This window comes from Benincasa hispida, unplaced genomic scaffold (genome assembly GCF_027475165.1).
Source record: "Benincasa hispida cultivar pf3 unplaced genomic scaffold, pf3_genome.v1.1 HicScf32, whole genome shotgun sequence".
Lineage (NCBI taxonomy): Eukaryota > Viridiplantae > Streptophyta > Magnoliopsida > Cucurbitales > Cucurbitaceae > Benincasa > Benincasa hispida.
Genome location: NW_028326404.1, coordinates 21,961 through 34,628, shown reverse-complemented (window position 1 = coordinate 34,628; position 12,668 = coordinate 21,961). Strand labels below are relative to the sequence as shown.

General features: G+C 35.2%; 1 protein-coding gene across 1 annotated transcript; it reads right to left on the bottom strand.

Moving 5' to 3' along the window:
* Positions 1–1,115: 1,115 nt before the first annotated feature.
* On the bottom strand, positions 1,116–4,515 carry LOC150030305 (ADP-ribosylation factor GTPase-activating protein AGD5-like). The gene is made up of 6 exons (XM_090309838.1): positions 4,245–4,515; positions 2,410–2,468; positions 2,198–2,288; positions 1,686–1,740; positions 1,518–1,608; positions 1,116–1,392 (listed from the first exon to the last, which is right to left on the bottom strand). The coding sequence occupies exons 1-6, from the start codon at positions 4,293–4,295 to the stop codon at positions 1,131–1,133; spliced, it is 609 nt and encodes a 202-aa protein (XP_090165964.1). The 5' UTR covers positions 4,296–4,515; the 3' UTR covers positions 1,116–1,130.
* Positions 4,516–12,668: the final 8,153 nt, after the last annotated feature.

The window sequence follows — 12,668 nt, the reverse complement described above, 5'->3', positions numbered from 1 at the left end:
ACATCAAAAGGGTCCCTCTCCAACCCTCAAACACTGTTATTTCTCTCTCCCCATAACACCTAGAGAATGATGCACCCCTGCTTCCCAAAGAAAGCAACCCTTCTCCCTAAAGGGCGGATGGAGGAGGAATTCCTTGTTCAAACCACTGATACTCGTTTGAGGAACAATAGGAAACCAAACTCTTGGAAAAAGTAGTTCCATATCGACCTCGCAAACTTATAACTCCATAACAGATGATCCAGGTCTTCCTCCACCTTTTGACAAAGAATGCAATAGGAAGGACCAACTAGTGAAGGTAATTTCCTCAAAAGCCGGTTCAACGAGTTCACACGACCCAGTAAAACTTGTGAAGAAAATAACTTTAGCTTTCTTTGGAACCTTAATCCTCCAGAAGGCATCAAAAACCAACTTACTAACGAGATTGGGATCCAACAAATACCGAAAGAAGACTTACAAGAGAAGCCCTCAAGTGGTTCGAGACTCCAAACGCGAATGTCCCTCTTTCCATGCCTAAAGTCAAACTCTCCAATCAAAGACAAGAGAGAGACAACCTTTGTCGTTTCTCTATTAGTTAGAGACCGATGAAAGCCAAACGAAAGGGGAAAAAAAAAAAACAAAAAACAAAGCTCCCCACCAAACAAGAAAATCAGAAATAAAACGATGTGTAAGAGAACACAAATGATAAAGGTCAAAAGAAAAAGATGGACATAAACCTAGACCATTGTTCACTTAACCCTGAATTGAGCTGAGGGAACGCCATAACTTACACCAGTTTGGTCCTCAGGCCAAACAAAAACGACATGAGTCGTTTGTGAAGGCCGAAGGGGAATACATGAAGAACATCATTTTATACATAAATTATAAAATACATTATTGATGGCCTATCAAATAATAGCACATACATATTCTCTTAATTTTGAATGTAAAACCTTTGAAATAAGCACAATTAAACATTTACAAGTTCATTTAGCAGTAAATAAGCAATATTATGAAATGAATTTCTAGCTAAATAACTAATTTACAATTCACAGTTTTCGTGTATCTTTTGTCTTCCATTACATGTCCCAAGTCAAAAGTAATTTTTGCATAACGAAATTCATTTGAAAGTTCTTAATAGAAACATCCAATTGTTAAGTACGGAAGAAAAGCCAACATACTTGTTCAGGTCCTCTCGGAGGAACAGGAAGACTAACTCTCGAGGCAGGTATACTCTCTTTCGCACTAGGAGTTTGAACTCTCTTCCTTCCATCGAACAAATTTTCAGAATGGCCTGAATACCCTGATCCACTTCTTTCCACAAGCCTCTGCCCATGCAAAGAAGGTTTTTCCTCCTGTACTTGAGATGGTGATCTTGGTTTGCCATCCTTAGGAACCCATCTCTTGTCTTCATATCTGTAAAATTTGCATAATGCGGAGTTCTTTTAAACCTCAAGATACTGATAAACATTACTGATGCAGCATAGTTCTATTGTAAGAGAATGTTGTTTGGTAAATCTAGCTTAAAACTCTGAACATACTTTGCACGAATAAAATTCTCAATCCCAACTCTGTCATAATTTGGTGGTAGCTCCGCCTCCCAATAACTATTTGCCTTCTCATTCCCCATTGCTACACAAACACAATCTTGGTAAGAAAAGAAATCAATGTGGACCGAAAAAAATAAAACTATAGGTTGGAAAGCATACACTGTATAAAAGTAACCTGCTCTGGAAGCCAGGTATCCAAGGTAGCAGACCGTACCTGCAAAAAAAAAGCCGTCAAACCCTTCTCAGACTCACTGCCAACGTGCTAGAGATATAAAGGAACAATGGCCAGAAGTTGAAAGATAGGCCGAAGTTGAAAGTATTTAAAAAAAATTGACGCCTACAATATTAAGCCAAATAGAGTCACTCAAGGTACAGTTACTCAAATGATAGAAGCAATAATTGTCAATTGAACCAATTACCTGGGTACTAGAGACACAAAAGGAATAAGTGTCAGTCAAGATTAGCCAAGATATATAAAAAAATAAAATCATGGAAACACTAGTCCCAAAAGGCAAGCACTTATGGTCAAGAATAAGAGATTATTAAAGCTAGAAGCAGGTATATCTTTGATATACCGCCTAATACATCCAATGCATAACTCAAATGTCGTCAGTATTCCTAAGGGAGCCAAGATTTCTTTTTCCTCAGCTATATATAAATCAAAACACTACCTTTGATATGTGAACACCAAGACTTCTGTGGATCCCAGAACATTGCATACATATAAAAATGCCTAAATTAACACTAGCCCATCGTGGTCCCCTACAAAACAGAAATCAATTATCATGCATTTATTCAAAATAACATTGGGCTATTTATTGTGTAAAATAGGGCTTGCTTCAGTAGTACAACGTGAGAATGATAAAGAATTGAGAAAACATACTTAGCTTTGCAATCAGCACACTCCCTATTTTCTGGCAGCTTAAGAAGCCCTTCTAATATCTGCACATAATAAGAGCATAAAAGGTAAGAATTTAATCAAAAGAACCAGGTTGATAAATCAAAGTAAGGAGCAACCATTAACCAGAAAAAGGGTGTATTGAATAGAAACGTCTGAAGTCTACTACTCAAGAAATCTTTCTTCCCGTATGTTACTCAACTAAAACATTACCAAACACAAGTACGTGTAAAAATGGTGATGTTAAAATGTTTGCATCGCCAAAGCGAACATAGCTAAGTGGTAATTGGCACATACTACCTCCCTAAGGTCGGGGATTCAGACCCCCCACCCCCACTTATTGTACTCATTTTTATTTAAAAGTCTGCATCAGATTAGCAACTACAAAACAGAAAACATTCAACCGAGTTGAGATATCCGGATGCATCTACTGATATTTCTTTCTCTTTTATGTTTTCGTGTTTTCGTTGCTATTTTGTTTCATTTTATTTTGAGAAATAGCCTCTTTTCCTTATACCAATGAAAAGTTTTGTTTCCGTTTCAAAAAAGAAAAAGGAAGAGAGAACATGGGCAGTTGAGGAGCCACAAAGGGAAGGGAAATCATCATCCAAAATTTCAAAAAAGGTAGACATATGCAGAATGTTAAGAACTAGGAAAACAGACATGCAAGCAACTCGAGTTAGAATAACTCTCTTTTAAGGTTGAAACAACTCTTTGGAGGTAAATGGAAGCATGTGTGCTCTAACTCAGTCACTCAGGTATATGGACAATCAACTTCTTTTACAGGTTATAGAAAGAAGGATGTGCTCTTTTCAGTGTTTTACATATTATAGTTAGGGAGAGGTGGTGTATGGTAGGGAGTACTTGGATTTGATAAAACAATTATACAGGTTTCAAAAGAAAATTCTTTCTTCAGACGCATTGTCATGAAAATTAACTGAGAGGACAAAGAACTGATGACATTAAAACTTTCCATAGTTTGTTCCATGGTTATGGAGCAACCTATGATTCAATTAGATTTGGATTAAGTTTTAAGAAAATGGTTGTGAACGAAGTTTGAAAAATATGTGAGACCAAGCAACTGGGATTCTGTAAAATCCAAATTACTCGAGCGGACACTTCATTCCAAGAACACTATTTTAATTAAAAGATTTTTGTCATTTCTCAAATATATTTAAAATAACGAGTTCAATTCCTTCCTCCTATCCAGGCCCCTAGAAGAAAAGAAATGAGATGCCGATTTTTTTAAAAAAAAAAATGGTTCTTGTCTGTAATTACAACTCCCGAATTATAATTGGGAGAATTGCGCTTAAGAAATCGATATAGACACGATTAATCACAATCACAAAATAAGGATACTCAAACTCACACGTAATCGACGTTGTAATCTGAATCAGGTGCAATCGAGAAACAAAGAAAACTGAAACCCACAAGCCAGAATTCAATGAAATCCTCAGAAGGAAACAAAAAGACCGCGAGAAGACAAAAATAAAACAACAAATTGCTAATTTAAACGTCGGATAAACTGCAATTGATCCAAACAAGGAGATCAAACGAACCGAAGCCCAAATCCATAACCATTTCAGTCGATAACATACAACAAGATAAAAAAAAAAAGAACAAAATCCAAATCTATACCTAATAAACAGAAAATTGATTGAAACAGAAAAACACAGACAACAAAACTCATTTCTGGTAAAGTGATTAGCGACAAAGGAAAGGAAGGGGAGGAGTGGGAAGAAACGACCACCAAATAGAATGGAGAAAGATTGATGATCCGAAGAAGAAAGAATCAGAGGATGGAAAGAGGGAAGGGGTACCTTTCTGTGGCGGGCGTTAAGCTCCTTGGTAACGTTGGCCTTCTCATTCATGGTGGAACACAGGGAGAGGCGGAAGAGAGAGGAGGAGGAGAAGGAGGAAGAAGAAGCAGCCGGACACGGAGGTCAGATTGGTCTTTCAACACACTTTTCTCTCTCCTCTCTCTCTTCTCTTGAGGATTGTTTCTCTCTCTAGCCTGCCTTTGTTTGTTTGTTTGTTTTTTTTGGTTTCGGGGTTTTGTTTCTCTCTCTAACCCTTCGTTTTGATTATTTTGAGACCGAAAAGAAAGAGGAAGAAGGAAAATAAGAGGACGCCACCAAAACCGCTTCTTCTTTACTTTCTTTTTTTTCTTTTTTCTTTTTTTTAATATATATATTTTGGAATTTCCAATTAGTAATTTCAATTTACTTCATTCACGTTTTGTATTTTTATGTCTACATGAATTAAAAGAAACTGTCAAGGTGACTTTAACTCAACTTCAACGAGCATAAAGTCAAACAAACTATAATTCAATTCATATCCAAACGGACTATAAATTATGAAGTCCTTAGTTCGAATCTTCTATTTCTAATTATATTAAAGAAAACTAGCATGAATTTATACGATATGTTTAAGGTTTGATCTCTATCACACTACATATCGTAAAAAAACTACATTTAATTAACAATTTATAGTAATTTAGTCTTTAAATATCAACATAAAAGGTGAATCAAGTCAATATTTATATCATATCTTAAAAAAAATTGAAGAAATACAAAAAATATTACTTTGTTTTTACAAAGATATTGAATTGCAATAAAGAAAATTGGAGCTCACAACTTGAGGTAAGACAAACAAAAGACAACCAACAAAATTAAGAAGAAAACAAGAACAGAAAGCCAACTACGCACTTGAGAGTTAAAACCCACAAAACTTAAGAAAAAAAATGTCCCAAGAGATGAACCAACTTGAAGCCCCAAGCCACTTAGGGGTTGTTCGAGAAACTAGAATGTAATCAGGATTATTGGAAATCAGAGGAGTATTGGAGTGTGCGGTGGGAAAGAAGGTTGGGTTAAAAACTATCGGAACAAAATAAGTTAAATATTACAAATCGGGCCAAAATGCTCAATCAAAATATGGATTTTCGATTACATTACAATTTTAATTCATTCCATTACGGTCCCCCAAATAGTCCCTTAGAAAAAAAAAATGTATGTGATCGCACAACACGAACTTAAATGGGAAGGCCACAAAGTAGCCCCATTGACACAAAGAGTACACTCGCACCAAATGCGATAAATAATAACAAAATATTACTAATGTAGATGTACCCTTAAAAAAACAAACTTATTTAAAATGGCATAATGTATGAACTACTAATATACGAAAGGTTCAAATCTCCTACCTCACATGTTGTTGAACTAAAAAACAACATTATTTGTTATTCAATTTTAAAATCGATTTTTATTTCTATAAAACTTTTCAGAAATAATACCAACATTTATAAATTAAGATAACCTTAACAAATGTCAATTGTAGGATACCAAGGTTCTTTAATGTCAAAGTGAGCTTAGCTCAATCATAATTGACACGATATTCCTCCTTAGAGTTGAAGGTTTGATCCTCATCCCTTTGTTGTACTCAAAAATAAAATAAAATAAAGGTTGATAATAACATTAGAAAATTTTAAATTTGAAAATTTTAAATTTCATTTTTAACTTATATTTTAAAGGAAAAAATATCTTTTTGGTCCGTGGGTTTTGGGTCGAGTTTTTATTTGATCTCTCGGTTTCAAAATGTTATACATTTAGTCCTTATGTTTTGAGTTTAAATTCAATTTATTCATTAAGAGGGTTGTTTGAGGTGCTAGGTTAATTATTATAGTCTATGAGTTATAATAGTTTTTGTTTGGGATGCAAACTATAATATGAGTTACAAATAAGGAAAGTTGTTAGTTACCCAATAGTAACATGGTAAACAAGAAAGGTTTTCAAATAGTTTTATTGTAGCTAAGCGTGTGTGTTATAACAATTGAGAATTTCAACTACTATAATGGGAGACCAAAACATTGAGTATGCTATAATAGCTCATTTCACCTAAGGCAAGTTGAGGGCCAAATACTCCTTAGCCCTAAATTTCAAAATGTTACCATTTTACCAATCAAGGTCCAAACAGATCAATCTTATTGAGAGGTACTGTCCAAGGAAAGGAAAATGTTACTTCTAGATCAAGAATTTGAGTTTTGTTGGTCTCTAGGTTCTAAAATTTTACACTTTTAACCTCAATTTTCATTAAATACTCACTTTCAATCATTGACATCAATGTCTATTAATTAATTTAGAATAATAATAAAGTGAAATTTTAAATTTAATTTTAATAGTGATGAAAAATAGTGATACTTAATTAATTGTTAAACAATTAATAGATATTAACACTAAAGACAAGACATGAATATTTAGTGAAAAATCTTGAAACCGTAGGACCAAATTGATAGAAAACTCAAATCTCAAAGGTAAAATTGTAACATTTTGAAATTGATGGACTAAATTGAAATTAAACTCAAAATTTAAGGACTAAATGTATATTTTGAAATATGAGGACCAAATAGAAACTAAACAAAAAAAATCTAGGGACCATTTTCTCACTCCTTGGGTATGCTTTCAAAAGGGCTGTTTTCATGCGTGCTGGTGTTCGTGGTCTGTTGGTTTTTCAGTTCTCGTGGGGGAAGGCGACGGCTGTTTAGGAGTGCATATGAGTTCATGAGTGCATGAGTCAAGGTGCACTTTTCTTCCAATCGAATAGATTCTATTAAAGCAAAACCAAGAGGAGAAGAAGAAAGATTCAAAGATCCGTTGATTGTGTACAAACAAAATACGAGTCCAAAGGCAGGGTAAGAAAGGGTTTAGCTAATGGAGATATTAGTCTCAACTGTCCCGGCACAGAAGGCATTGAATACGGCTGTTCAGGCTAGCAACTGATTCTCCGGTAAGATAGATTCAGTCAGTTCCGGCCGGCATTCAATCAAGAAAGAAAAGTAACTAAGCGGTAGAGTCACGCTCTTTAAACTCCCTAAGAAATAGGCGTAAGTCATCGGTTCTAATCCGATAAAGGTGCTCTATTTTCCACGAAGCCAGGGCATTTATAACACGACCTAAATAAGCCTCGCTTACTGGTATCTGAGCAATTCTTCCCGTTGCTTTTACAGAATTTCCCTTTTGTATCAGCAAACCATCACCGGACATAGGAATGGCTAAACTGATTGTCCCAGGAAGAAAGCTAATGAAAGCAAAGGTCAAGAATATCTTGGTTTAACAGAAGTTAGTCAAACGCTTGTCTCTATCGTACTATGATTTTGATTCCAATAACTTTGTAATTAAGTTTGTTATTTCAATATTGATGTGATATGTTAGATTGATTTTAAAGATAATAAAGAAATTGGTAAAGTAACTAAAATGAACTGGCGCCAGCATGAGCATAGCTTAATCGACATAAATTTATGTTATCATAATGTTCGATCTCCCACTCCATTGTATCGTAAAAAAACTAAAATAAAAAGAAAAAACTTAATAGGTGGGAGAATGAGAATATAAATTTAGTTGGTAATATCTCTTTATGTTATGCTGAGTTGCATTTATTATTCTAACGTGTTATGTCAATATTTAAGTGATGGTGTTAATGATATACAAACTTATTTGAACCAATTTATCGTACACGAGAGAAAAAGAAACTCATTATAATCAATATCAAAAGCAAAAGTTTAGGCTCGTTTGATAACAAATTCGTGTTTTGTTTTTGAATTTTTTGTTTGTTTTTCCTCAACATTCTTTTTCCTATTATTTTCATCTTTTTTAAGAAACATTTGAATTTGTTAGCATGGGAAACTCACACGCACTTGTCATTGTATGGACATCTCGTGGGCTTTACTTTCGACCTATTTTCCTTGGTCTAGTCTCACTTTTCAGCTGACTTGGGTGAAAGTTTCTCGCACTAGTATGGTACTAAGTCGACCATATTTTGATTTCTAAGTTAGTACATGGATCGTGTAGTTCAACTAAGCATACAAAAGTAAGTCCATATCTCTCTTTGGGAGATTACTTTCTCCTTTCTCCTTTGGGGTTATCGAATGTGGCTATTTATATAATACACTTCCTCTGACATTCACATGTGGTTTTGTATAACTCTAGTGATGTAGGGTGGCGTGCGACACTTGAGGTTGTAGGACATCAGGCTGTTGACATAATTTTTTTCTTTATCTTCTAAACTACAAATTCATGCCATAAACTTGTAACGCAAATTTTATGCGATGATATGTGATACTACTTCTAGATATGCGTTAATAATAAATGTTTTTGTAGTATGTTGTGCGTTGTCACAAGTTTTCTTGCATTGAAACTAAGTATAATTTCACCGCAAGTTTCTCGGTGTGATCCGAGGTCGAACACAGGGACTGTTTTAGATTATTGTGTTATGTTTGTGATATATGCGACCAGGGATTTTTCAATTTATAAAAGAATTTGTGTACAAGTAATTAAACATGCGATAAAGTAAAGTAAAACGGTAAAAATGCGATAAAGTAAATTGCGATAAAGTAAATCTAAGCTAAGATGATACAAGATACAGGTTTCATGATACAAGATACTGAGGTTAAGGCTGACTGTGAAGATTATGCAAAGATCGTGTAATGCGGCGACAAGTCTTATGTGCAAATCAGAAAAAGAAAATAATTAACACAAACATCGCAAGTTCCTTAATTGCGTTAAAGATATAAGTACAGTTCTGTTTTTCCCTTGGCGTACACCTCTCGGTGATCGGCCACGTTCCCGCATCTCTGTGGTGAAACAGGGACGAACATAATAAACGCAAGGTTGCTTCCATCTTTGGAAGTACTACTTGCTTTAGTTAACGCATTCTTTTAACCTTCTCTCGACAGTTCAGAATGACATCTTCACTTCTGCTCTCACAGGTGAAGACGTCGTCTAGCATGCCTTAACTAAACGCATTTATCTCTTTAGCACAGATTAAGTTATTCGTTTAATCCATATTAATTACCAAGGTATTGAGAATACTTCATGGAGAAAACGATTAATGGATGAACGGAAATAGATAGAAAAGTGAAAGTGAAAGTGATCGAGACATTCAATAAAACTATTTAGCGTTTGATACAAGATTTGTGAATGAAGAGATTAAGAAAGTGAAATACAATTGATGAAATCGAGTTAGAAACAGATACAAATAAACGCTAACGTCTTAGCGCCGATTTGGATGGAAATTTGCTTGCCAGTGTGGATGGATTGTGCGGAAGGATGAGCTTCCCTTTCAGGCTTACTCAACCGGTAGTGAGGATTTAAGCACAGAGCTTCACGGCGGGGATCTGGCAGAATTGCACTGAGACTCACCTCTCGACCTTGTCTCTTCTCTTCCCGGATTTCTTCTGATCAGTACTCAGCTTAACCTTTCTCTCTTGATGATCTAGCATCAATTAGCCCTCGTATCAAGTATATATTCTCTGAATTCTATGGGGGTATTTATAGGTGGAAAGCTTTGACTCTTGGCTTGTGGGCCCCACTTCTTGTTATGGAAATTCCGAAGATGGAGGAATAAATATTCCTTCTATTATGCAATCAGACCATCAAATCTGCACAACGGTTAGTTGTACATGTAAACGCAATTTGATGAATGTTTCTATCTTAGGCATACGCATAGTGATATATGATGATATGTGATACTACTTCTAGATATGCATTATTAACGAATGTTCTTGTAGTATGTTGTGCGTTGTCACAAGTTTCCTTGCGTTAAAACCAAGTATAATTTCACCACAAGTTTCTCGGTGTGATCCGAGGTCGAACACATGGACTGTTTTAGGTTATTGCGTTATGTTTGTGATACATGTGACCAGGGTTTTTCAATTTATAAAAGAATTTGTGTATAAGAAATTAAACATGCGATAAAGTAAAGTAAAGCGGTAAAAATGCGATAATAAAATAAATTGCATTAAAGTAAATCTAAGCTAAGATGATACAAAATACAGGTTTTATGTTACAAGATACTGAGGTCAAGGCTGGCTGTGAAGATTATGCAAAGATCGTGTAATGCAATGACAAATCTTGTGTACGAAGCAGAAACAGAAAAGATAATTAATACAAACATCGCAAGTTTCTTAATTGTGTTAAAGATATAAGTACGGTTCCGCTTTTTCCTTGGCGTACACCTCTCGATGATCGGCCACGTTCCCACATCTCTGTGGTGAAACAGGGACGAACGTAATGAACGCAAGGTTGCTTCCATCTCTAGAAGTACTACTCGTTTTAGTTAACGCATTCTTCTAACCTTTTCTCGACAGATCAGAATGACATCTTCACTTCTGCTCTCGCAGGTGAATAAGTCATCTAGCATACCTTAGCTAAACGCATTTATCTCTTTATCACAGATTAAGTTACTCGTTTAATCCATATTAATTACCAAGGTATTAAGAAAACTTCATGGAGAAATCGATAAACGGAGGAACGAAAATAGACAAAGAAGTGGAAATGGAAATGATCGAGACATTAAATAAAACTATTTAGCTTCTGATACATGATTTGTGAATGAAGAGATTAAGAAGATGAAATACACTTGATGAAATAGAGTTAGAAACAAATACAAATAAGTGCCAACGTCTTAGCGTCGATTTGGATGAAGATTTACTTGTCGGTGTGGATGGGTCGTGTGGAAGGATGAGCTTCCCTCTTAGGCTTGCTCAACCGGTAGCAGGGATCTAAGCACAGAGCTTCACGGCAGGGATCTGGTAGAATCACACTGAGACTAACCTCTCGGCCTTGTCTCTTCTCTTCCCAGATTTCTTCCGATCAGTACTCAGCTCAGCCTCTCTCTCAATAATTCAGCAGCAATTAGCCTTCGTATCAATTATACCCATATCAAGTATATCTTCTCTAAATTCTATGAGAATATTTATAGGTGAAAAGCTTTTACTCTTGACTTGTGGACCCCACTTCTTGTTATGGAAATTTCGAAGATGGAGGAATAAATATTCTTTTTGTTATGCTATCAGACCGTCAAATCTGCACAACGGTTAGTTGTACACGTGTCGTAATCCTCCGCCTTTGTGTTGCTCAACTGCATCTTTCGATCAGTTGCTCGCATGCGGTGTTGTTTTTATTACCGCATGCAGTTGAAATTCAGCTCTGGATCGACTGTCGCATTGCATCGTCAATGCGTTAATCGTCTCTTCATTGTTAATTGACGGCGCAATGTAACAGAGATGCATTATTCAGTTTCTCATTTTTTAAACCCCCAAAAGGCCTCATACCAATGGAGATAGTCATCTTTGATCCTCTTCTAATCTAACTAATGTGAGACTTTGGTCACATTCCCAACAATCCTCCCCTCGAACAAAAGACCACCAAGCCTCCAGTCATCAATCCGTCTAACTCATATCTAGGTATAGAATTCAACCACGGATCACACAATGACTACTTCCAAGGCTCCACACTTTGGTGGCATTTCCAACACTAAAAAAAAAATCTTCTTTCAATTTCTGTTGAAATTCTGCTTTATGAGAAATTGCACGTGGTCTCTTGCCGAGGAGCGAAAGTCGTGGTGGAAGAATCATCTCCATGTGAGTATTCATTCTTATTTTGCTTTCTCCTCTTTTGGGAAAGACCCTTGATTTTGTGTTGATTTTTCACATGATTTTCTCTTGTATTTTTTAGGCTTTTTGTGAAATCGGAGACATGCCTGATGGGACTGTGAATTTGATGATTTGGCATCCCATTATTCATGGGAAAGTTGAGGTATGATTTTCTCTTATAATTTTGTGGATGTGTTTTGGGGTTTTGATTTATGGGTTGATTGTTGTTTTGGATGTATTGTAGGTGATGCCTATTTACAACGTGGACTCTCCCATGTTTTCAATCTTGCAATCAGTAATCAACAATTTATTTTTTAAGTAACCAATCAGATAACAATAGGCATAATTGACAATCAATATCAATAATAATCAAACAACAATAAGATAATAATCAAATGACAATCAAATAATAATCAAACAATAATTAGATAGTAATCGGTATCATTAACAATCAAATAACTATTAGTATCAAATCCGCAATCAACCAACAATCATATAACAAATTAGTATAATTAGCAATCGAGATAAGATAACAATCAGATGAAAATCAATATTAAATAGCAATAACATAACAATCATTATCAAATTATATCAGTAACATTAAGAATTAGTATCAGATAGTAACCAAATTGCAATCAGATAACTACTGATATCATTGGTTAATTATTTAATACTAATGAGACAGTAATCATATAACAACCATATCAATCACATAACAATCAAATTCTTGGTGGAAGTCACTAAATTAGTAAGGGCACTACTAACTATGTGACAAAAAAATAAAAGGCAATCAAAAGGCAACAAAAAACTACTAACT